At 36.5% G+C, this 27,891-nt stretch overlaps 1 protein-coding gene across 4 annotated transcripts in view; it reads right to left on the bottom strand.

The window, feature by feature from the left end:
• CNTN3 (contactin 3) overlaps positions 1 to 27,891 on the bottom strand; it is a 326,552-nt gene that overhangs the window by 57,381 nt on the left and 241,280 nt on the right. For all 4 annotated transcript variants that reach the window (XM_072720423.1, XM_072720424.1, XM_072720422.1 and 1 more), the window contains exons 12-13: positions 6,136 to 6,263; positions 3,083 to 3,258 (exon numbers count right to left, since the gene is read on the bottom strand). In XM_072720423.1, the coding sequence (XP_072576524.1) occupies positions 3,083 to 3,258; positions 6,136 to 6,263 (304 nt within the window). The remainder of the gene's footprint in view (positions 1 to 3,082; positions 3,259 to 6,135; positions 6,264 to 27,891) is intronic.

Below are 27,891 nucleotides of genomic sequence, written 5' to 3'. Positions count from 1 at the left end.
TTATGTATTTGTTTAGCATTAGTTAAGATGGAGGATACTGAACTGGATAAAACACCATCAACAATTTAATATCCAGCTGATAAATCACAAACACCATTATCTACATTAGACAACAAAGGTAACTAATGTTTCAAATAATATTCTTTATTTAAGAATTAAGGTTAGGGCAAAAGCTGAGTTAGAGGAGAAGCCTTTTCCAGACTGGAAAAGGGGACTTTTTGAAGGTAACATTCTAGGCTTTTCTCTTTTCCTTTGTCTTCCCTCCAAAGAAAGACAAATGACAAATCCTGAGTATGCAAGAGAGTTGGTTGAGAATACTGGCATATGCCTGTTCCCATTGCGATAGAAGAAATTTGTGACTTTTTTTAAAGAGGATTAAAAGTAATAGTGAAAGAAATGCTAATAGGTTGTAGCAATCGGTGGAGTTCTCGAAAGCCTTGAGTCATTTAGAATAATTAGGGGAACCAGACCTTCTAAAATGGAATAAGCCAGATGACAGAAAATAGAAATGGCAGTGAAATTGTACTGAACTATGGCTAGGTGTGGAAACTTCTCTTTTTTTTTTTTTCCTTTTGAGACCATTCATATTAGTTACTAGGGCTGCTATAACAAAGTAACACAAACTGGGTGGCTGTAAACAACTTATTATTTTACAATTCTAGAGGCCGGATATCTGAAGTCAAGCTCTCTCCCCCAAAATCTCTAGGAGAGGATCCTTCCTTGCCTCTTCCAATTTCTGGGAGCTGCATGTACTCCTCAGCCTATGGAAGCAGAGCTTCAATTTCTGCCTGAATCCTCATATCGTCATCTACCCTCTGTGTCTGTGTCTTTACATGGTATTCTCCCTGTATGTTTGTGTCTAAATTTCACTCTTTAAAAACTTTTTTTATTGAGGTTTGGTTGATAAACAATATTATGTTAGTTTCAGGTGTACCACCTAGTGAATCTCCAATTACATACATAACAAAATGCTCGCTGTGATAAACGCAGTTAGCTTTTATCACCAAAGTTATTACAATATTATTGACTATATTCCATATGCTGTATTTTTCTTCCCATGACTTATTTTACAATTCCAAGCTTGTATCTCTTTATCCCCTTCATCAAATTTCTCTCTTCTTTTAAGGACATCATTCATGTAAGATTTGGGCCCATTCTACTCCAGTATGATGTCACTGTAACTTAACTAAGTATATCTGCAACAACCCTAATTTCAAATAAGGTCAACCTCGACGTACTAGTTTAACTAAAAAACCTTCTGTATCCTCTTTACTGTCAGTTACCACACTCACACTCAGAACACACCACAATACTTCGGATACCAGATGTGTGTGTTGTCCATACCAAGCAATCTTCTGACACAGTTGGATGTTCTATAATTCAGGTCTGATACTATCTGCCTGGAGTTAGCATCAGATCCCATGAGTTAAGAGGTTAGTGCTAACTCCTCCCAATTTAGATACCAATCACAAGGCTCAGACTATTACCTGCACATTTGACCGATTGGCCGTAAACTGGGGTTCCCATTACCCTCTGCTTGGATTTAATCATTTGCTAGTATGGCTCACAGAACTCAGGGAAGCATATATTATATGCCAGTTTATTATAAAGGATATAATAAAGGATGCAGATAGATGAAAGCCAGATGAAGAGGTACCATAGTGTGAGGTCCGGGAGAGTCTGAGCCCAGGAGCTTCTATCTCTGTTGATTTGAGGTGTGCCACCCTCCCAGCATGTAAACGTGTTCACCAACTTATGAAATCCCATACTTTTGGGATTTTTATGGAAGCTTCATTACACAGGCTTGATCAATTATGAATTCAATTTCTAGCTCTTCTTTCCTTCTCAGAGGATGAGTGGTAGAGCTAAAACTTCCAGGCTTCTAATCATGGCTTTTCTGGTGACTAGTTTTCATCCTGAAGCTATTCAGAAGCCCAGAGTCATCTCATTATAACAAAAGCATTCCTATCACCCAGGAAAGTCCTAGGGTTTTAGGAGCTCTGTTGTAGCAACCAGGGGCAGAAATCAATATATTCTATTATTTCACAGTTAGGCTTTAGGACTTAAATCATTTTTTTAGGGAATGGGCACACAATAGAAGTTATAACATTATCCTTTTAAGTTGCACATGATCCTAGTGGGTTGATATACCTTTGTGTATATATTCCTACATTTAATATGAAATTTTTGTCAAATGAATAAAACTGAGCTGTCCATCATGCCATTTTTTGTTGTTGTTTTTATTTTTTTTTTATACAAAGGACAAAACTTCAACTCTACTATACACCATTGACATCTTAGCTAAACAGAATGAAGCTATCCCTAAGTCAATGCAAACAAGCTTCCAATGGCAAATGGCCTTCTGATTCTGGATTCACAGACATGTGACCAGGTGGAGGGTGTGGCTCACCAACATTGAGTCACTTAAAAGTTCTCCTCAAAGTGTTGGTTCTTCCTTAAAAATCTGTAATTCTTTCTCACATAAAACCATCACAAATTAGAAGACAGAATGGAACATAAGAAATACTTGTTTTGAGCCATAAAGATTTAGGCTTGAACCTAGGGTACACACTAACCAGCTCAGTGACCCTGGGCAAGTTAATAAACTCTTCAAATCTTTTGTCTGTGCATCTGTAAAATGCAAATTCTCATTGCTAATGCCCAGAATGATACTGAGGATTAATATAGACAAAGCTCTTGGCTTGACACAAAGGAAGCTCTTAGCAAATGTGACTTGTTTCAACTTCATAATAAATATATCATATTGAAAATCAACACTTGTGTAAGAAAACTTTCCCTTCTATAGGGTACTAATGACAAAATTATCATGGTAATATGTACAATTATGTATTTAATATAAATGCAACAAACATCAATTTTAATTAAAATTTACAGGTTGAAGTAACTGTGTTCACTTTCTGGCAACTACAGTAATAAAATTAGATCATAATAGAATCGGGAATGAAGATTTACTCACAGAACAAACATTTCTCGAGCATCACATATGTGCCAGATGTTTTTTAGTGATAATGTTTCAAAGCCACATGCGATGTAAAAAGCAGGAGGAAAGTGGCACACTTACCCCACCAACTTTCTCAAAGTGAGATCCATCTTTCTTAAAATCTGTGAGGGCCCCATTAAAATACCAGGTAAACATGATGTCTAACAGAGGGTCATGTTGCACTTGGCAGGGCAAAATGACACTTTCACCAACAGAGACGTCCATGTTGGATGGTGCCAAAGTTATTCTCGTTGGTTCTATAAAAAAAATCCAAAAAGTTTTAAGTAAAACTTTACCATTTTTGTTTTGATGAAAGCATTTTCACAAGCTGACTGTTAATCTAACATTTATTGTACATAAGTAAAAGTCTTCAAGATTAATATAGACATTTTATGCAAGTCTGTAATGTATTTCATCAGATCCACAAATTCTTGCTAAAAAAATCAGGATATTTGAATTTATAGGGTTTATCAGTTAAAAATTAAAGTCACTTGTAAACAAGAGTTATAATACCACTACAAACTCAATTTTAACTTAATTTTATTGCTTCGTGAAATGCAGAAGTAGAAACAGACACCAATGAATTTCCGTTGACTTTGAATGACTCCAAAATGCACTGCTACCAAAATTTAAATAGACTCAAACGTTTGAAAGGCCACACAAAAGATATCTAGAACAGGTATTATAAGAGGGATACTAAATTAAAATGTTAACTACTATGTTTCCCCCTAAATGTCCCCATGTACATTTCTTTCTCCTTATCATCACAATAGTCCTTCCATCTCTTGTATATTAAACTTCTTGTGACTCCACTTTTCTGTTGCTGATCCTCATTTGTTGACTCCATGTTGCAGCAAAAGTCTTCAAAAGAATCATTTCTACATGTTTACAATTCCTCCAGTAAATTCCCTCTTTAATCCACTCCAGTTAGCCTCTGGCTCTCTACAACCCATTTGCTTTTTGTCAAGGTTCCCAGTAATCCCCCTGTGGCAAACCAATGGCACATTTTCCAATCTCATCTTACTTAATTGACCTTTCAGTAGCATTTGCTACCCTTGATCATTGTCTTCCTGTCAATTCACTGTCTTGGCTTGGTTTCTGGGACACCAAACTCTCTTTGTTTTCTAGTCCAATCCAATGCTGTTCACTCCTTTGTCCCTCTTCTCTTCTTAAATCCCTTAATGTTAGATTGCCTCAAACTCACTCTGGCTTTTCTTATTCTCTGTCTTCACCTACTCTCTTGGTGATTTTAGCTAGTCTTTTCTTCTCAAGTATATCTATATGCTAACAGCTCTCAAATGTGTATTACAATCCTTGATCTCTCTCCCCAAACCCAGATTCATATATTTTCTCTGGAACAGCTACTTAAGTGTTAAAATAGACATTATTTTTCATCATTATTTCTGTAAACACATAGAGTAAGGTTAAAGTATCAACACCATTGAATTCAGGCATAGCCAAATGCTAATGCTTTGGTCAAAGAAATATAAAATGGAATTGTGTGGTAGTGACAGGAAGGAGCCTGGAAGAACTAAGAGACCATCTGACCAGTCTTCCCTCTTTCACCAGGGTGGGCAATGTGCCAGATGGTGGAGGCACTGGGACCCTTTATTCCTGAATGAAGACAGCATGCATGACCCACCATGGACTTGCTGCAAAGGCAAAAAATAAGTATTTGCTATTTTAGCCCATTAAAAGATTGGATTTATTGCTAATGCCAGAATGCCACGGTCTGCTTTAAACAGATAGAGCCTAATGAACATTTCATACTTAATACATCCAAACTGAACTTCTGGTCTATCTCTTCCCAAAGTTGTGCAACCTTTTAGTCTCAGTTGTTTTGATTGTCATTCTTTCTGTTATTTGCCAAATACCCTGCAACCATCCTTGTCTCCTTTCTCTTGGGCCTCAATTCAGTTCATCAGCAACTCCTGGTGACTCTACAAGCAGAGTATTTACAGAATCTGATCCTTTCCTATCAATTCCTCTGCTGCTCCTTTCACTTGCGTCATTATTATCTCCAGCCTGGTTTGCAGCTGTGGTCTTCTGAGATCTCTCCCACTTCTATTCTTGATTCTCCATAGTCTGTTGTCATCAGAGCAGCTAGACTAAACCTTTATTTATTTTTATTTATTTATGATAGTCATACAGAGAGAGAGAGAGAGGCAGAGATACAGGCAGAGGGAGAAGCAGGCTCCATACACCGGGAGCCTGACGTGGGATTCGATCCCGGGTCTCCAGGATCGCGCCCTGGGCCAAAGGCAGGCGCCAAACCCCTGCGCCACCCAGGGATCTCTAGACTAAACCTTTAAACACAGATTTCACATCATGCCACTCTTCTGTTGATTTGCACCAGCCTCCACTTCTCATCCCCACTAAAAGCTAAAGTCCTAACAAGGTTTACAGAGATCCTCCATGATTGTCCCCAAGAAATCTATTAGTTAACTCCTCCATCTCTAGGAAATCTTTGTCCAAATCTCTCTTTCTTACCAGGCCTACTCCAGTCACAGTGTTTCTGCTCCAACTTATCTCTACCATAGACTACTCTGTACTTTTTCAATTGTTTGCAATTTTTTCCTTCTAATAATTTGTCATTTATTCCTACTGCATATTTTCTTTCTACCCCTGATAGAAGATAAGATTCATGAAGGCAGCATCTTTGTTAGTTTATTTGCCTACATAGGCCAAGTACCTGACACATAGTAGGCATTCATTTTTTTTTCTTGAATGAATAAACAACATATCCACAACGCTAAGTGACTCTCATTGGTGGCAAGGATTATTCCATGGGTTTAAACATCTCCAGAAAATACCAATGATACTGTGAAAGAGTGAATTTAAAATATCTGACATGATAGAATAGCATAAAGGTTGATCATCAGCATATGCTATTTGTAATGTTTCTGCCCATCATACCAGCACATAACTAATGTGTTCCCTGGTGCACACTATGGTGTGTGAAGAAAGATTAATAATTGTTCTCTTGACTTCCACCTGTTAAATATAACAGTGGAAACACAGATTTTACCTTCACAGTGCACTGCATATTGTAAAAAATCTGTTTTTTCTTTGATCTTAATAACATGCAATACAGTTCATTTCCACATAGGGCAATCTTTAAGAAATGTACCTACCTGTAACAACCAAGCGAGTTGTGCCATTTGCTTTTCCAAACTGGTTTTCTGCTATACAGGTATAAGTTCCAACATCAGCTTTAGTCACATTGGCTATTTTAAGTCCTCCATCTTTTAAAAAAGAAATTCTAAAGAAAATATAAATTAGACAAATAAATGCATAATAGTCATTTTTTTCCAAGTAAATAGCAAATTTTTAATAGAAGTAGTGCCTTAAGCTAGTATTTTTAAGGGTAGATAAACAAGTCCTTAGTCTTCTTGGGAATAAGGAACATTAAAAGAAAATTTACACATAAACACACGTATACACACACACACACAGACACAGCTGAGTAATAAAAGATGGTCTCCCAATTTGAACTTTTCTTGACATTTTTATGCAGCATCACTTAACAGCATTATTTAACATTGCACCTACTTTCAGGGGTGCCTTTATCAAATACATGTGAAATATCTTCTAAAAATATATAGTGTGTAGATTGTCCATGACGGGCTAGCCTTATCAGTTTGAAGAAAATAGAAAATAGACATGACATGAATTCCCTTAACTTTGAAATAGTATATTTCTTGAGAAGTGAGAAACTCTCTTTCCTCTCATAATGAACTTGGGAGAGTCACATTTAACCCAATATAAATTCAAATTTTGCAAAATAATATTCATGGTCACCTGTGAGCTATTGCAAATTATCTGGGCAATACAAATGAACCTTACATTAGAGTTTCTGAGCATATGCTTAAAGCACTTAAAACTTCTTTATCTATCTAATTAATTAAGGAAATACAAATGAGTGTCTTACATGTGCTATGCATTATGAGACTCTCTGGGATAATAGTGTGAACAAGATAAAAAGTCTCCACTTTCATGGAAATAACAGTCTACTGAGCAGCACAGACAATAAATAACCAAATTAGGGAGAGAAGTTTAGATATTTGAGAAATATTCTGAAGGAGACAAACAGGGTGACACAATAAAGAACAACATCTGTAAAGAGTTTCCATGATAGGGTACCTTAGACTATTTCTTAAAAGAGGTACCATTTAAAATGAGAAAGAAGAATGAGAAAAGGTTTACCTGTCATTAGTCAGACCCATAAATCTTAATTGCCCATCTTGTCAGCCCATAATCATTTCCCCTTTCTTTGAATTCTTACAATCTTTATCACCTATACTATACATCTAATAGTTAGGATGCCTTTTATCTTGTATGATTCATATCTTTGGTATGTGAGTGTTATATCTATCCAAACATAAGATAAACTTCTTAAAAAGGTTTCTAACCCCAATGTCAGCATTGTATGATATATGTAAACCATTGTCAATAAGTGTTTCCAACTTTTAGGCTATACAACAGACAGGAAGGTTACATCAGAGTATAGTGGACGATCTCAACTCAATTTCTATTATCCTGTTTGACATAAGATTTTGAAGTGAGTGTCAAAAGTGCTATTAGTCTGAGTTTATGTTTCAAAAATACGTAAGATATGTATTTTATATTACACCTATGTATTTTAATGTATTTTATATAAACCACATATATTCCTTTGATGACCTGAAATTCACTTTCACTCAAATCTTAGTTTCATTTTCTTGAGTGAGAAAGCGGTGAAATTAGAGCCAGCACATAGAGACCTGCTCATGATCCCAGGTAGAGTATCCACGATAGTTTGTTGCTCATGTGATTTTTTTTTAATATGTCAAGGCATGTTTGAAACAAAAGGGTTTGAGAACAATGGCCTAGAAAGCTAATCAGGGAACACAGAGCATTCTATTTTCCTTTGAAGAGCAAAGTTCAAGGATTAAAAATGCCGAGAACTTTCCTAGGTAGCTGTGAAAAAGGCGTTGTATCTGATTTCTCTCATGGAACCCTGATTACTTTGTTGGGTATGAAATGCACAATGATCACTTTTCTCAAAGAGGTAATCGAAGAAGAATCTCTTTATTCCTTACCTTCTCAGGAATAAAGATTTTCTTAGTGTGCAATAATAACAGGAAGAGGAGACCATGCAGAGGGACACAAGCAAATAGAACACTTTGCATATGGAGACTGTTTTGAGAAACATAGGGAGTGGGGTACCTGGGTGGGTCAGTGGTGAAGCGTCTGCTTTCAGTTCAGGGCATGATCCCAGGGACCTGGGATGGAGCCCCACATGGGCTCTCTGCATGGAGCCTACTTCTCCCTCTGCCTATGTCTCTGCCTGTCTCTCATGAATGAATAAATAAAATCTTAAAAAAAAAACATGGGGAGTAATCTGAAAGAAATATAAATCTGATCATGTAATTCTGTCATAATGCCCAATCCTGGCTTCTCTGCCGTCACATTGCCTATCGGAGAAAAATTATTACATCTAAGCCTGATAAGTATTTTCTCATCAGAACCCCACCTCTCTCTAACTTTGTGAAGCCTTATGAATTCTACTCCTTGTTTGCTTTTCTCCAGTCACACATACTTTCTTTTAAATGCTTTTATGCTTCTTCTTGTCTTGGTGCTTTGTGAACTCTGTTCCTTATGTCTGGGTAATGTGTACTTAACCTTCAGATTTTGGCCAATTCCTGAACCATGGGTCAGACTGGATATTCCATTAAATGATGATACATCATTTAATGATGATACATATTTTGTACCTTCTCTATAGCATTTGACAACTGTCCAATTACATATTTGTATGCTTATTTTACTACAATTTCCTCCTCTAGTAAGCTCAGTAAGCTCTCTGGAGGTAGGGAGAGTGTCTAGATAGTGTCTGAATAACTCACCACTAAATTCCTAGAGCCTTGAATCATTCCTGATACAGAGTAAATGTTCAAAGTTGATACTTGTTGAATGAATGAATGACTGTGTGCTTTTAAGACTCACTACTCAGTAAGGACTAAAATTAGTGAAAGCAAGTTGCAAGGCACTGAGGACTTTTAGAAATTATAAGAAAATAAATTCAAAAAGTGTGCAAACCATTATACAAATACGCATGTATATACATATATATACATATGCGTATATTTGTTTTATATATATATATCTATACATATACATATACATATATATATATGCATACAGTTGGCCCGTGAACAACACAGGTTTGACCTGCAGAGGTCCACTTATTCACAGATTTTGTTAATACAGTACCATAAATATATTTTCTCTTTTTTATAATTTTCCTAATAATACTTTATTATAATAATATATAATGCATATAACATGCAGATATGTGTTAATTGACTGTTTGAGCTATTGGTAAGGCTTCCAGCCACTAGTGAGCTCTTGGTTAAGTTTTTGGGAAACCGAAGTTACACTGGATTTTCCACTTTGCATGGAGTTGGCACCCTCAACCCCCATGTTGTTTAAGAGTCAACTGTGTAAATATGTATGTGGAAAAATGAAAGATGAGACAATAGAAGGCAAGATGAAGAGAATTTAGAAATTCCTAGGATAAGAGGACTAGAAATGTACTTCTACTACGCAGAAAGAAGTTAAGAAGGAGGGAGAAACTGAATAAAGGTGGGAAGAAAGGGAAACGGGAATGTAGGGAAAAGAGAGTAAGAGAAAAGCCTCTGAATAAGGGTGATGCTCCTGACCCACTTTACTTGCTAATCCTATCTGTAAAAATTTTGGGCCATGACCCTCAAAGAGAATAGGACTTGACCATTGCATTGCTCAATAAATTTAACCTATCTTTGCTAGTAAAAAAATAAAAATAAATAAATAAAAATTTAAAAATGCAGCTTTGCTGGAAATTTTCATATGGAAAGAAAGCAAGCTAGAGGATGGTTATGAAGAGGTCTTAAACATATTTAAATAGTGAGGCTACTTCCTCTGCTCTGAGTTAGAGGCTGGAGGTAGAACAGGAAGCTCCAGGAAGCTGGGCAACTGACCACTTCCAAGATTAGCAAGGATGAAACCAAAGTAAAATTGTCTCTGGTTGACTGAACAAATTTTCACCTGAAGCTCAGACCTTCAGATTTAAGTGTCCCACAGCAGAGAGAGGCCATTTCAGATATCTTCACATGCCCTGAATTAGTGTAACAGCTAACCTTCCACTACAAATATAGAACTATTAGGGATATTGGAAGAGCTACAAAACCTTCAGTGCATGAGGTTTAGTAGCTGTAAATGAACAAATCTATCTTCACGACTATGCCAAGATGAGGAATAGTTTCAAAAACAAGGCTAACAATTTAGGAATCACACAGACTCCAAAACAAACATATTGACTCTTAAAGAATGCAAACTCTGTACATTGTAAAATTTTGAGCTAATTGGGTATTTTCTTCCTAAATTGGTTCTTCCAGTAAGATCTAAGAGGCCCACAGGGCATTTCACACAACATAAAAATAAACAATATTCAGTAAATGGATGGAGTAATTGTTTCTCAAAAGAAAACCTTCAATAACCCATGCTTCCCTACAGAGATCCAAAGTGAAAATTTTATACCACTTCAGTATAAATGAAATTGCTTTCTAAGCTTTCTGGGAACATGTTTGCTGGAAATGGATAGAGCTGAAAATGTAGATAACAATGAGTGACTCTAAGTCTTGGCACAAAAAGTTAAAGATTTGTGAGATTAACATTCAAAAATGTGCTACTCCAGTTTCCTATGAAAAACGTAGAATTTAAATCACTGTGGCATTTTTAACTCCTTGATCGGTTTTATAATATACCTTTATATATATCCCCTTTTATCAGGCCTTCCTTTCACAGTACAAGAGGTTAATTATCTTACTTAACTTTGTGCAGTCTGTGGTTAGTTTAGGATAAGTAAACTTAATTGCTCTAAACTGCTCTAATGTAATTCTGAATTCTGTAATTCAGTGGTGGCATTGAATTTATGACTGTTAAGAAAAACTGTTCAGAAAGTTGACTTGTTATCTAGGCAACACTGACCTGTACTTTATGATGACATATAACCATCCATAATGACACAGTATGTTTTAGAATGGGAACAGTGTGGAATATTATGCATGCAAGGCAGGATTTCTGAATATATTGTTTTACTCTTGCTTATGTTCTGAATATTACGGTAATTTATTCAACTTGAATTTTAATAAACACGCTGCAACTCTACATTTTCTCAGGAAGCACATCTCAGTGGAGATGAAATCACATGAGATTGTAATGATTAAACTGCTGTATAGAAAATAACAAGGCTATTTTGGACTTGACTTTCTGAGTACATATTCGAAGAGATGGATGCTTACAATTAGCCGTAAGAGAAAAGTACTCACAATGCATATATTATAGGATAAATACTGACAGTTAAGAAAAGCAAATATAAATTGATGAAAACGCATGAGAAAATAAGTGTCAGTGAAAAAGAGCACAAAGCGTACGTTCTCATTTGCAGCTCCCTCTCAGCCACAAATGCGTGGTGAAAGAACTTCTTGAGTTCAAAGACAACGTGCACATGCTATTTAGGAAAATTTTAGAATTTTTATTCTTTTAGCTAAATCATTTTGGACTTTTGTCTTATAAATTCAACCATGTTAGGTTAGTGATTTATTGGTTGGAAAATCTCCGAGGAAAAGAGATGCAGAGTAGAGAAAATTCAGCTGTTAATTATCCTATTTTTGAGTAAGCACTAGGCTAATGATATGAGGTGCTGTTATTTTTTTGGACATGCACATTACATGGAACAGGCACCTGAGATACTAGAGAGATATACTTTTTCCATATCAATTAACATTTTTTTATATTCATAAGAAGAGAAACAATGATAAAGGAACACGAGCATTTCTTTTATAAAAGCTTACCAAAATATGTGCATGCTGACAAATAAATCTGGAGCTCAGTTTTTGTTACAACAGTGATGTGACAGTTTTTTTTTTTTCTAAAATGGACTCAAGCCATAGATAAAAAGGCTCTTAAAAGGGGATTTCCATAAAAAACAAAACCAAAACCAAAACAAAACAAAAACAAAAAAGGGGGATTTCCAATTTGAATAACTATAAAACTACTCATCTAAATAATTCATTAATTAGGTAATGAATTATTAGGGCTGAAGTAGTCCATTTGAAACATTAAAAACTTTATATAAGGAAGTATCTGCAAAAATGACAAATACTCTAATGTATGAAGGAGTAAACCAAACAAGACAAATAAACAACCTTCTAATGGCTCATGTATTTAAAAGAAAACTTCAAAGATAATACTTATTAATATTCAAAGGGACGTTATACTTCACACTATTCTTTCCTGCTTGAGAGACAAATTTGTAAGTGAAATCAATGAAAATCAAAATGTCAGCTCTATTACTTATACTATACATAAAGCTGATTCAAAACTGCTTAAGTGAACAGCATGGTTTTCTGATATTTCATTCCTGAATTAGACAGATCTAAGCACCCTGGCTCAGGTGAACAACACCAGGCCTCTCCCTGTAAAGGAAAAAGAGAACATCAAAATACATTCATTCTCTACAGGAAGGCAGACACCAAAGAGAAAGGAGGGGAGCTCAACGTTGGGCTCCATCTCATGACCTGAGCTGAAATCAAGAGTCAGATGCTTAACCAACTGAGCCATCCAGGCACCCCAAGGAACCACACTTTGAGTAACAGTATTCTAAGCTATGCCTATCGGATTCTTCCTCCTTCAACTTTAATTTGTGACATAAAGACAAAAATGATGCTTACTTAGCTCATTCACTCCAGCACCTGCTTTGAGAAGATGGTGCAATCTCTTCTACTAGGATTTCTGGAGCCCCTTGGTTTTCTGCTCATCTCTGAAACATTTTCTGCACCTTATCTAATAATTCTGAGTAACATCCCTGAATTAGTTTTTAGTTACAGTTCCCAAAGGATACAAGCAACCACAAATGGTGCCACATACATAGTATTTTTTCAGTGTATATTTGTCATCTTAACTATATGAAGGACTCAGAAACAATCTTCCATATAGAGAGGACAAGGTTTTATCACAAATCAAGAGTGGCCCAAAAACATCGGCCTTGATATTTGGTTCTTGCATGATAGAATGGTTCTGGCCCCACTATCCCAACTCCAAGGTCATTTTCTATTTTAGATATTTATCAGTATAGAAGTGGCCATTTACTTATGCAGTGTAATTAAACTGGTTGGGAAACAGGGTTCTTAGAATATTTGAAAAGTGTGAGAAGTCTATGAAGAACAAATACACAGACACATACATAACCATTAGAACAAATGTGATACAATTCAGGATGAATCACCTAAGGTTCTATGGACATCAGGTTGGCAACTCCTGCTAGCAATTCAACTCATCCAATGATAAGACTGTGTTTGAAAACTTTTTCTCTTGGATGCATCAGTGTTAGTTGTTTTAGATGCACCTTATTAAAATTTTCCTTCATGATGACTGTGTACATTTGGTGGTTAGCTCCTTAAAACTTATCTTCCACAAAAATGTAAACTTTAATATTAGTTCAATTGACTCTTTAAGCACTGACTCTTCATTTTCACAGCAGCCCCTTATGGGTACCCTACATTCTTGACACCAAACATAATCTTGAAACAATTTCTGTTTCAAGCTCACTAAAAACATTATGTGGGAAATAATATGCATGGAAAATTAGCTAGAAGAAATGTGGTCTATCTCTTTCTTGAGAGCCTCCAGGCTTACTACTCAAAGTTATGCTTGGATTGCAAAGAAGAAAAAAAAACCCTTTAATATTCATTGAAAAGTCACTGTGTTTTTTCAAGATTTTTAAAATTCATTCATTTGAGAGAGAGAGAGAGAGAGAGAGAGAGAGAGAGCATGAGCAGGGAGGAGGGTCAGAGGAAGAGGGAGAAGCAGACTCCCTATTGCACAGGGTGCTCAACGTGGGATTTGATCCCAGGACCCAGCGATCATGACCTGAGCCAAAGGCAGATGCTTAATGGACTAAGCCATCCATGTGCCCTGAGAAGCCATTGTATTTCATTTTAAGAATGCAGACTTAGTACTACATTACTCAATGTTCTCTTCATGAAAATCCATTGGATTTGGATATAAACATTTGCAAATGTATGCCTAGGAAGAGTTGCATATCTGCTTATCAAATTGGTTCATTTCACCTTATGGAGATCATGAGTTGTGCAACTTGCAGTATTTTTCTCTGCTCATTTTTAGCACAAAGCTCTGAGCCAAAACTGAGCATCTCAACTAAATGAATGGATCCACTGACCTATGTTTTATAAATTTGCCTCAGACACTCATCCAACAAGGATTTATTCAACATGTACTATGGATCAGGCTCTATAAGAGGCAGTAAGGATTCACTGGTAAGAATTTAGGCAGTTCTGATATAACTTACATTCTAGGCAAGTGGAATGCTGGCATCTTTTTTTTCTCCTCAATTTCTTCTCCCCAATATACACTTTGTGTATACTTTGATAAACTGTCTCAAGTTCTTTTAGGAATGAGACATGATATGAGTAAATGGAAAAAACTAGAAGACAAGTTATTATAATGAGGTTAGAGTAACAAAGAAATAATAAATAATAAACATAGTGAGGTATCAATATTTTTAAGTACCTAGAAAAACGTATAACTTATATCCAGTTTTGAAATACTACCATTTTCCCAATTAAGTAAATTAATAAATACTGTGGAAAATAAAGTGCCTGATCAAATATTAAAAGTAAAGTTAGACATGCCTCTTTCTTTAGTATTTGAAGGGAAAAGGTCAGGAGATATTTTTTTCCCAAACAAGATAGATTTTTATATATTCAACCTCAATTATAGATTTTTTTCTAGACTTCATACTCATAAAGGGTCAAACACTCATCTTCTTATAGAAACTGCTCTAGCAATGAAATTTTCATTATTATAGAACTTAAAAATATCACTAATAAAATCAGGAAGTGGAAAACAAGTCAAAGTTCAAAATCAATTGTTTTTAAGTTTATTAGGCAGTAAGAAATTTAACTCAGTGTACCAACTCATTAAAATTTATATAACAGATCATAAATTATGAATAACACCTTCCAACATCAGAATGTAGGAGGTAGCAACCAGCAACCATCACTACTGAAACATTCTTATTCTTTTTTTATGGAAGTACAATGGTACCTACCTCACCAATCATCCATTCATCCACCCATCCATCCACCCCTATTTCCGTTAAAGGTTCATGTAGGGGGAAGAATTAAGATAAGGATCTTTTTTATTTTCAATAGGAAATCCAAAGTAGAAATTTGCTTAAAAAAACAATTTTTGTATAATTTAAAGAAATTTTTGTGGCAATTTAAATAAGAAAATTATAGGGGGCATCTGAGTGGCTCAGTCAGTTAAGCAGTTGACTCTTGTTCTTAGCTCAGGTCTTGATCTCAGGGTCTTGATCTCAGGGTTGTGAATTCAAGCCCCATGTTGGGCTCCATGCTGAGTGTGGAGCCTACTTAAAAAAGAAAAGAAAAGGAAGGAAAAGAAAAGTATAGGTATTTTTAAGAAATAAAAAAACTGCTCAAAAAATAATGAAATTCACTTCAACAGGTGTTTTTTGAGGACTTAAATTGTGCTTAGTGTTTTGGAGAATAAGATGGAGAATAAGAGTAATAACTAGCCCTTACCCTTTGAAGACTTACAATCTAATGGTTGAGTGGCATATACATAGTTCATGCACAACTAACCATAAAATGTGATCATGTGGTATGAAGATTTTTATAACTAAGGAACAAATTCATCCAACTCTACCTTTAAAATAGATGGTATCTTTTTTCTTTAGTTCATCCACTGTTACCCTAAGTCAAGCTTCCAGTCAATCTTGTCTTGTCAACTACAAATTGCTTTCTCATCAGATTTGTGCTACCTTCCTTTCTCTCTTCAACCCACTCTCCATACTTCAGCCAGAGTTTTCTTTTAACCAGATCATGTCACATTCCTGCCTTAAGACCTCCAATTATTCTTATTCTTTTAAAATAAAATCCAACATTTTTATCATGGTCTTTATGGATCCCATCTCTGAGACTTCATTTTATTTATTTATTTATTTATTTATTTATTTATTTATTTTCTTATATATATATTTTTTTTTTTTCTGAGACTTTATATTTTGTTACTGTCCTGATCGACACATGACACCTCAGTGACACTGGTTTCCCCCTGATTCTCAAAGACATCCATTTCATTCCCATCTGTCGGCCTTTGTTCTTGTTGGAGTGTCTTCCTGGAAGGTCCTTCTCCCAATTCTTGGCATGATACATTGCTTCTTGCCATTTAGTGTTCTGCCCCAAAATTGCTTCTTTAATGAAGCTTTTCATTTTAAATAAAACTCTGTATAATTATATATATATATATATATATATATATATATATATATTTTATTTATTCATGAGAGACACAAAGAGAGAGAGAGGCAGAGACAAAGGCAGAGGGAGAAGCAGGCTCCATGGAGGGAGCATGATGTGGGACTTGATCCCTAGACTCCAGGATCATGCCCTGGGCCGAAGACAGGTGTTAAACTGTTGAGCCACCCAGTGATCCCTATATATTTTCTCTTTACAGTAAAGACATTATCTTTTTAACTTACATGTACTCTGCTTCTCCCTTCTGCAACTTCTATGAGGTCTTTTCAACTTATCTGCATTCTGTATTTCCCTTCTGCAAGTCCCATGAGGAAGGGACCATGGCTGAATTGTTCGTGAGGTTTCCTTAGGACTCAGGGTAAATCATGACACATGGGATGTGCCAGGTTGCACTTTTCAAAGGTGGCCACAGTTAGATTTCTCATCCCACCTGCTCCTCTAGAATCTTGCTATTGTCTCATCAAGAGGTAGAGTCTAATTCTGCTGCCTGTGAATCTGATTAGCTTAGTGATTCCTTAATAACCAATGTAATGTTAGAAAAGTGGGATATTGCATCTTCTGAGCCTAGATTACTCACCTTCCATTATGCTGTCTTGAACATTCACTCATGAACCCATTAGCTGTCTTGTAGGCATTTCAACTCCCTAAAGCCACCATTGTAAGGCAGTGCAAACTAGCCTATGTGGAGAAACCACATGGAAAGGCCTTGGGACTGCCAAAGAGAACAGAGGGTATACGCAGTTCCCAGCTCTTCTGACTGTACCCACTACTTGACTCCAGTCATAGGAGACAAGATGAGCTAATACCTAATCAAGCCTTTTCCCAATTTCTGACCTACAAAATAGTGAAATCTAACAAAGTGACTGTTTTAGCACCACTGACTTTCAGGTGATTTGTTATGCAGCAGTAAGTAATGGGAACAGATGTTAAACAAATATTTGAGTAATAAATGAATGTTGAAATGAACAAACATGTATGGAGCAGAGCCTGAGGCTACAAGGATAGATAAGGAAAAGGCTTTTTGAGAACCCAGGTAAGATGGCCTCTGCACAGTTATAGTATACTGTGTTAGATGATACAATTGGATAAAGAAACCGCAAAGATGAAGCAGAAGAAAGAGTAATTAATCTTGCCTTCTGGAGGAAGGATTCCCACCATGAGTAACAATAAGCTGGGCCTTGAGTGATAAGTTTGGGTTTTGTAGATTGAGAAGAAAAGATACTCCAGCCAGAGGAAATTACAAGAGCAAAAAAAAAAAAAAGGCAGGATGAAATGAGAACTCTGTCTCTTTCTCCTTTCTTTTAAAATTTATTCAAAAGACAGTGGTATGCACCTCTGTCCTCTAACTTGATAGTGTTAAAAGAGTCATTATTTTTACTTTGAGAGAAAGCATCTGATTTTTCCTATCTTAACCATTATTAGTAGGAAAAAAAGAAAAGGTAGAATGGGATGATAATACCGGTTTCTACAACGGCATTGATATTTTTTTTCTTTTAGTTTTCAGTGAGAACAAGGATATAGAACATTGACTGGGCTGTAGGCAATTATGCATGGGATTTGGGGGCTTTAATGAGAAATGCTCTATGACCAAACAGTTGTGGTACGAGTGAACACACCCACTAAGTAAAACACTGACCGAGTATGGGTATGAATTAATTACTAGGTTCTAACAAGGAACTGGCTTCAAGTAGATTCCAGTGTCCAGCACGTTCAAATTCATTAATCAGCTTCCCCCTATGAAAATCATTACACTGACAAAATATTTTTAAACTGACCTTAACTTTTTAAAAAAGATATTTATTTATTCATGACGCACACAGAGAGAGAGAGAGAGGGAGAGAGAGAGGCAGAGGGAGAAGCAGGCTCCATGCAGGGAACCCCATGTGGGGCTCGATCCAGGGACTCCAGGATCATGTCCTAGGCTGAAGGAAGGTGACCAACCGCTGAGCCACCCAAGGAATCCCTTAAAGTGGCCTTAACCTTTATAAGTTAATTCATAAAAATCAGATTTGAAATATGGAAACATGTTCATCTGAAAAATTTAGCTGAAACGATTTTGAAAGTAGCAATTTCTTAGGGTGCCAGGTGGCTCATTTGGTTAAGCTTCCAGTTTTGGCTGAGGTCATGATCTCATGGCCCTGGGATTGGCTGATGGGATCCGTGCTCAGCAGGGAATCTGCCTGAACCTTTCCTTGCTCTGCCCTTCCCCCTACTCAGGTTTTTGTTCTCTCTCTTAAATAAATAAAATCTTTTATAAAAAAGAAAGCAGCAATTTTCCTTAATAACATTTAGGTAAATTTTATTTATTTAAGAAGGTTTAAATAATGGAAAACTCAATTAAGAGTTGTAAAACACAAATAACTTACTCATATTTCTTTTTAACCCAGTGTTGTTATTCCTAAAGTAACAGAGCAACATGATGAAAACTTTTAATATTGAAAACAACATTAATAGCAACAGGTACCTTTTCCTGAAAACATCTGGACGCTATTATAGTAGATGCTTCACATACATTATCTTGTTTACTTTTTAAATGTAATTTAAGTTCAATTAATTTACATATAATGTATTACTGATTTCAGAGGCAGAGGTCAGTGATTCATCAGTCTTCTATAACACCCAGTACTCATTATATCACATGCCCTCCTTAATGTCTGTTACCCAGTTACCCAATTTCCCCATCCCTCTCCCTTCCAGTGACCCTCAGTTTATTTCCTATGATTAAGAGTCTCTTATGGTTTGTCTCTCTGATTTTGTCTTTATTTTTTCCTCTCTTCTCCTATGATCTTCTGTTTTGTTTCTTAAATTCCACGAGTGAGATCATAATTGTCTTTCTCTGATTGAATTATTTTGCTTAGCAAAATATCCTCTAGTTCCATCCATGTCTTTGCAAATGGCAAGATTTCATTTTTTTTTTGATGGCTGAGTAGTATTCCATTGTATATATACACATCTTTTTTATCCATTCACCTGTCGATGGACATGTGGGCTCTTTCCCTAGCTTGGCTATTGTGGACTTTGCTGCTATAAACACTGGTGTGCAGGTGCCACTTTAGATCACTACTTTTCTATCCTTGGTGTAAATACCCAGTAGGGCAATTGCTGGGTCATAGGGTAGCTCTATTTTCAACTTTTTGAGAAACCTCCACACTGTTTTCCAGAGTGGCTGCATCAGCTTGTATTCCCATGGACTGTGTTCCCCTTTCTCTGCATCTAAACTATCTTATTTTAATCTTTACAACTAGAGCCCACTGGGATAAAGAAATGTAAGAGAAATGAGGCTGAGACAGAGTTGGACATAATTTTTTTGAAGGAAACTTTGTCCTTTCTTTGCTTGTCAGGGAAGGTCAGTATTTTTGTCCAACCTTTGCTTAAGAGTATGTGCCAAGCAAATACCACCTAACAGACTAGCTAATTTTGCAATAAGAATTTCTGGCCCATTTTACAAATAAGGTAATAAGACTCAGAGTTATAAATGAAAGAGCCAAGATTAAACCCACATCTTTCTGATTCTCATGCTTTGTTCTTTCCATGTGTTAAAATTAAATCAAGAAGGAAATCAAACCTACATTTAGCTTCATCGAACACAGTGAATAACGTGCATAGTACTTAGTATGCTGCATGCCAATTAGGCATAAATAATTCACATAAATAATGATACAAATAATACTTAGAAACATAGATGCCAAAAAAAAAAAAAAACCAAAAACGTAGATGCCTGTGGTTAATGGGAGAAGCTCTGTAGGCATGTTCTAGTGGCTGGAGGGTGGGGGATAGCAGAGAGGAAGTGATTAGGATGGCTTCCCAAGAGCCATATCCCAAATCAAAAGTCTGGATTGCATTGGTTCTCCTCTTGATTATCTTCACTGTTAAATGCTAGCTTAATCTTCTAATAGGGCATGAGATGTAAGGGACAAATGTGCCCTTTCCTGTTCTCTTTATAACTGGAAGCATGAGAGAAATGGAGGTGTGATAGGAAGCCCAGACAGGGAAGGGGGCTGTTCTCTACTCTCTGAAACTGTTGTATCCTTAACCAGGTATCTCAGTGTCCCCTTTAATAAAAATGATCTTCCGGTGTTCATCTCCTTTGAAGGAGAGAGATGGTTCTTTATCTGGGAAAGAACCCAGGTCAGGCCTTCTTATATTCCTGTCATATATGAACTTTAGCACAGACATAAATGGAATAAATACCCAGTTTCATCTCTATCTATGTCATCAATCATTTTGTTCAGATGGTGTCTTCCCTACTCTTTTGCCCTGTTAGATTTTATAGGTCCTTCAAATTGTAGCTCCCGGGTTGCTTCCTTTGAGATGCCTCTCCTTATAGGGAGCTGCTTTCCCAGTTTGCAAGGCTGAGACAGCATTTCTTCCCTGTGCTTCTTACTCACTTCTGTAAACCTCCATTACAGACAAGGTGGTAATTTCCGGTTTCTTTGGGACAGTACAGTTTATATATGTTGTCTTGGAGGTAACTACCAGCAGTGCCCCCTCTCTCAGTTTATAGAATAAATTCTATATGGTCACTTTGATCATATAATCTATCCCAGTGTAACTGATGGCTAACTTTTCCAAATTTGTAATAAACTATGAGTGGGCTCTTTAAGTGCCTTGCTGTTTTGTATTAATCTGTGTATTCCCAGGGCTGGGGACAGCCTGCATTGTTGAATAAAGACAAATTAGTGGACAATAGGAGTACCTTCCCTGTAGATAGGGAGCAAAGATGTCAATCTTTATTCAACTAATATCCAAGCTGAAAGTGGTAACATCATTGATTATTAAATCAATAAGATTTAATTATTTATTCATGAGAGACACAGAGAGATAGGCAAAGGGAGAAGCAGGCTCCCTGTGAGGAGCCTGATGCAGGACTTGATTCCAGGACCTTGGGATCATGACCTGAGCCAAAGGCACACACTCAACCACTGAGCCACCCAGGTGCCCCAACATCATACATATTAAATACAATTCTCCTTTGATTTTCTAAGTTCACCAGTTAAAGATTAAGTTGGAGCCAAGGGCATAGGGAGTGAAGAATTACCTGATATCTTAGCTCTTTGCCCAGGGTAGATGAACTGAAATTGAGCTTCCATACTTATCTGGCAGTTGTGAAGTAACAGCTGTTTAGATGAGTAGACTAAAGATGAAAGGGAAGATAACAGAATCCAGCTCTTTGGGTGAAAGAGAGCATCAGAAGGCAGAAGAGAAGGGAGCAGCATTTGCAACAGTATGAAACAAACAAACCAGACTCTCTGTGATAAGAGACAGAGGAGCCAAGAAATGTGGGGGAATGGGGAAGGGAAGGAGACAGAAACTTTGGCGAAGGAATCCTTAATCGTTATCTAAGAGCTTGAGGCAAGAGAATGTGGCATCTAACAGATTTTCTGGATAGTGACAGAGTTCCTAGACACATCTTTACAGAGCACGACTATGGCGACTAGTAGTAGCAGTGGTGGAAATGCCAAGTGATTCTTGCTCTGACAGAATTATTCTGGTTACTGGCAAAAGTTTCAATTCTGCTTTTAGGTGCTGTCATGGAATCGCTCAATGTCTCACAGAAGGCAGAAGTCACCTGTTGGGAGCATTTTTTTAAGCCTTTCAATTTCTCTATGAAACTACTCATGAATTCAGGATGAAGTGCATATAAAATTGCATGTAAATTTTTGCTTAAAATTAAAGTATAATTTGGGATCCCTGGGTGGCGCAGTGGTTTAGCGCCTGCCTTTGGCCCAGGGTGCGATCCTGGAGACCCGGGATCGAATCCCACGTCGGGCTCCCGGTGCATGGAGCCTGCTTCTCCCTCTGCCTGTGTCTCTGCCTCTCTCTCTCTCTGTGACTATCATAAATTTAAAAAAAATATTAAAGTATAATTTATATATAATGTAATTCACCCTGTTTGGTGTGCAATTCTTTGAGTTTTAATAAATCAATGTGGTCATGTAGTCACTGTTATAGTCAAGACCTAGAACAGTTCCCTGACCCTTAAAAATTCCTGCATGTCCCTGAATAGTCAATCCCTCTACCTACTCTGGCAACAGTGATCATTGTCTTCTGTCCCCAAGGCTGTACCTTTTTCAGCAATATGATATAAATGGATTTATACAGAATATAATATTCACTGCATTTTTAAAGCCAGTTTCTAACTATATGTAAGAAGCATGTTAAGAATTGGTTAATACATTTTAAAAGCGTTATGTGGATTATGGCTATTAATATTTGGAAAAAAACTTTGCTATTTCTTTCTTTAAAAAGCATTTAAATTTCTATAATATTAAATGCTGCCTAGAACATCTGAAACAATTTTAATGTGTTTAATTAGAAGTAATGGGCCATTCTTTGATTCTCTTTTGAATTGAGGCTATTGCAATAAAATATTTACTATTATAAGTAATAGCATTCAACTGAAAGCCCCATTTTAAAAAATAATTGGCTAATGCATTTTAAGTACCACTAAGTGATAGAGAAAAGCTAAACATTCTTTAAAATATGCCAACTGGCTATTTCTTCTTGAATACCATGCCTGGTTGCATTCTCTAGAGTCTTTTCCAATTTTACTTTGCTTAAAGGAGAAAAAACATCCTATTTCAATTCCAGTCTTCTTTGAAAATATGTGGATTATAAGCAAATGAATAGAAGAACACTAAAACAGACACCTGTGTACTACCACTGACCACTCAAAGGGGCAGGGCATTTCTATTTATTCAGAAAACCTGTTTCTTGCAAAGGGGAAAAAACACAATAACTTCTCTCAGTATGGATGATACAAATATAAACAAAACAGAACAAAGAAAGCAAACAACTTTGCTTAGTAATGATGCTAGCAATTTCGGAGATTAGGATATCTGCATATCAAGTGATTTAACATTGACCTTTACTTAGTAAATCGATTACTTATAAATTATGACTAGAAGCCATTCAACTAAGACTGTATAAACAGGCTTCCCCTATCCACAACTTGTTTCCATCAGTTTCAGAGATATGGTGCTGACTCTTTACCATTTAATGCTATGTGCCTTCCAAGACAATTTTATTTAGTGCCATGGTTTCAGCTGCCATGTCGTGCTCAGAAGACCTAAATGTCTATCGGTAGCTCAAGTCTTTCTCCTGAGTTCCAGATTCATTTAGTCAACCCCTGTTTGCTCACATATATAGTTTGATTTTCAACAAGGACTTCAAACACCAAAAATCCCAAGTAGTACTTATATTTGTGCTTATTCCTCCTGCTCTTTCTGTAATGTTCCCTGTCTCACTGAATAGGTCCTGATGTCTAAGCTGGAAATTTCGGGTTCATCCTTGACTCTTACCTTCTCTTCAAATCATTAATCTAATCAACTCCTAGGTCCTGTGGATTTAACCCCTTCTCAAACTCCTCAATACTTCTCTCTCTTCTCACTGCCCTTTCTTTAGTTCAGGCTAGAAAACTTTCTTGTTCAGGTTGATGAAATGCTATGAATTGAGATTTTTGCCTCAAGTCTTCCTGCCACTCCAATCCATGTTCCCTGTTGCCACCATTGTGATCTTTTTTAAAGAACATAATCAAAATTAAACTTGGTCTTTTAATTCTGCTACTTGGATTTTACTCTGTTGCTTCTCAGCACCTGTGGAGTAAAGCCCAAGCTTCTTGATTTGGCTTATACGTCATTCCCAGTAAGATTCTGGCTCACCTCTACAGCCCCGTTCTGTCTACATCCGTCCTCACAAGGCATGTTAAGCTGAAGCTGCTCAAGTTCCTAAACCACCCTTTACCCTGTGCCTTTGCCTATGCTCTTCCTCTGCCTGAAGCATTCTTCTTCAGGGAACTCTAGTCATCTTTTAAGTCTTGCTGAACATACTACATTCTCCAGAAGGCCTGCGCCCTTCTGGGGGCCCTCTCTGGTAATCACCAAACATACTGCACTTTCCTAATTAAGTTTTATTGTACCTGCTCTGTGTTCTTTTGTCAGTATACCCCCAAAAAGCTACAAGCAAGAATATGGACTTACCTGATAAAAATTAAATATCTGGTGCCTAGCACAGAGTAGGCAATCAAAATAATTTTCCAATGAACGAATGAGCACTTGATTTTGAGACCTCAGGAATCACTGCTTGCATTATAAGCTCTTGCAATCTATTCAGAGCAGCTTTTCTAAGACCCCTGCCGGGAAGTAATTCCTTTATTACCTTAGCTTGAAATGCTCTCTCGACCTCAAAGCAATAACACCGATTTCTTCAAAATGATTCTGTAATTTAGGTGTCTCACTGACTTAGATCCCCATTACTACAGCTGATGCATTAATTACAAAGCTGTTATTGTGCTGATATAAAAACTTACAAACCAGGTTGATTATAATCATTCAAATGTACTGTGTGATTTACATTGTAGACATATTTATTAGTTTATACAATTTTTAAGACATTTTTAATCCTTAGATGGTTTTTCCTAATTTAGACTTTATTTTATTTTTTTCCCTGATTTAGGCTTTACATAATAATGTATGTATTGGCTTAATCAAAAGTTTATTTGCCACCAGCATTCCCGACACTAAATTGGAGAAAGGTTTCCTACTTATAAGTTTCTCATTCACTGACAAACCCAAGTTTACATACAAAACAAAAACAAAAACAAAAATAGAAACAAACCTAAAAAACTAATGGCTTTAAAATCTTGCCATAAATACCCTATTAAAATTTTGTCTTCTCTTATATTTTCAAATGTGTCAATAAACTCATTTGTCCCCAAAATGAGATTTGAATCTGCACGTTTTAAGTTGGAACAGCCAATGATTGAACAACCGCAATAAATCTATCATTTAAAGTGCTTCCCCAATTTGGCTTAAGGCTGCAGACTCAGTCAAGAGGGACACACATGGGGTTTTCATTGCCAAGTGATGGCTGAGGCCCACACTGATTTCACACGAACTTGGGGAGGATTCAAAAGTGCAACTTGTTCAATAATTGCTTCTAGCAGCCTTTTCCCTAAGCATCAAGGCTCTGGCTCATCAGTGTTTTTGCTGTCCAAATAGATAAAAGCAAAATCCAAACCACCAGACCTGGTGCTATGTACTGAATGTCTGAGTCTCTCCAAATTCCTATGTTAAATCCTAATGCCCAGTGTGATGCTATTAGGAGGAAGGGCCTTTGGGAGGTGGTTAGGTCATGAGCCCTGAGCCGGGAGGGGGAGAAAGCTCACGAATGGGATTGGTACCTTTATGAGGTACCATATTGCTCTCTGTCTGCCATATGAGTATATAAGAAGATTGCTATCTGAAACCCAGAAGAAGGCCCTTACCAGAACTTGACCGAGCTGGCACCCTGATCTCGGACTACCATGCCCAGAATTGTGGGAAATAAATTTCTGTTGTTTATAAGCCATCTGATTTATGGTACTATGTCATAAAAGCTCAGACTAAGATACTTGGCAGGGAAGGCAACATTATGAACCCTCTTCTCAAATATGTTTCCTCTTTCTAACTCTTTTTGTACTTAAAAGTTTCCTTATTCACAGAAGAGGTTAGAAATATTTAAAACAAATGAAGGGTCAGTAGTCCTCATATGGACAGAAGTAACATTTACGAACATGATACATGTGCTAGAGTAAGCCATTTTCTCTTTCTACTTAAAACATAATTCCAATTAAAAAATTAATCCCAATTTCTCATTGGATACATACGTGTCCACCAAAAAAAAGATAAATAAAAGAAAATCCATATTTTTTAGCCTCTCCCTTACATTTAAGTTTGGCCTGGGAACTAATTTCTGCCCAGTAGGGGCATAAAAGAAATTACTGTTGAAACTTTTGGAAAGTTCCTTAGAAAGGGAAGAAGTATACTCTGATTTCTACTTTCTTCCTTCCTGTTACTGGGAGATGACATTGAGAAGCTGAAGCCCAGGGTTCAGGATACGAAGATAGTGGAGCAGCAAGATAAAAGGGGTAGTCCTGATTGCCTACCTTTAGAGACATCAAACAGCCAAGGAGCTACCCAACTAAAGAGCAAAAAGCTTCTATCTTTCTTAGTCACTGTTACTTCCAACATTTTATTTGTAATATATCTTATTCTTACTTATCAGTATAAGAATGTCTGCAAATATCATTCTGCTAAATGCTCACTGTATAGCAACTATGTAAGAAGGAAATTATGATCTCTTCTATGAGTGAGGAAATTAAGATTCAAAGGTGTTACATAATGGTCCTAATGACACCAAGGTAGCAAGTGGCCAAGTCAGAAATCCCAAATCAGATTCTGGAATTTATAGTCTTTTTTTTTCCTGCATTATTACTGCATTACTCTATAATGTGGGAGTAAATCCTTTGTGTGCCTGTAGCTTAAACTCTTAATCTTCTTATCCTCTTTTGAAATTAAGATTAAAAACCTCTGCCTACTATAGGCACTACTGTGAAGACAAGTGGGTTCATTATTGTGTAAAGCATTGAAGTCCTTGGGACTTAACCACTATTTAATTTATGTACACAGTTAAAACTATTTAAAACTTTTTTGAACACAAAAAGTCAGCAGTTATACAAGAAGACTTAACTTCAATACAGCCACAATTAACTAATTTGTGCCACAAGCCTATACTTGTTTCAACTGGTTTACAAAATTAAACTCCAAATCACTAATTAACTTCCTGTTTCAGAAATCTATTCTGTGAGGCCCAGCATTTAGCTGAATTGTGCTTAACCACTCAGCTCACAACTTTGCCTTGTCATCCTGCTGTGGCTGCCTTTTAATGGAAGCTTTTCCCATTAAATACTGGAGGAACTGCAAATTGTGTTGTCATACCAACTCACAAAAATATCTTGGTGTCTTGGTAATAAAAGCAGTCAACTTGGTTGTCTGCAATAAGACTTTGTAATTTTGAAAAACTAATCCACAGTTCTTGGCCTACGGTTTTATTGTTTGTTTCCCCTAATCTCTAAAAAGAGTAATTTGGACTCTATGATTGCAAAGGCTGAGACCACCTCTAAAATTCTGGGCTCCCTATACAAAATGTGGCATTGAAAATGTTTAGAGCTTATGTCTAGAGTCAAACAGTCAAACAGACAGGGATTAAAATCCTGGCTCTGTAATTTTAGGCAAATTACATAATCTAAGTTTTGTTTTTCTCATTAGAAAAATGGAGATGATAATATGATTTATAACACATCATAGAGCTCCAGAGATGTTTAAAATAGATAATGAGTGTAGAGTTCTGTATCCATTTCCTCTTGCTTCTGTAATAAAATACTACAAATTTAGTAATCTGTCCTACAACACAAATTTATTGTTCTATAGTTCTGGAAGTCAGAAGTCCAGGATGGGTTTTAGTGGACCAAAATTATCGTCTGGGCTATGTTTCTTGGGAGGGTTCAGAATTATTAATTGTTCCTTCACATTGTTGATAGAATTCAGTTCATCGTGGCTATGGGACTAAGGTCCCTTTCCTTACTGGCTATCAACTGAGGCTGTTCCCATCTTAAAGAGTTATCCAAAATCCTTTGCTCATGGCTCCCTTCCACCATCTTCAAAGCAGAAATACCAACTGAAGTCCCTC

Source organism: Vulpes vulpes, chromosome 9, assembly GCF_048418805.1.
Source record: "Vulpes vulpes isolate BD-2025 chromosome 9, VulVul3, whole genome shotgun sequence".
Classification (NCBI taxonomy): domain Eukaryota; kingdom Metazoa; phylum Chordata; class Mammalia; order Carnivora; family Canidae; genus Vulpes; species Vulpes vulpes.
Note: the sequence above shows the minus strand (reverse complement) of the source record. Positions and strands in the feature narration are given on the sequence as shown.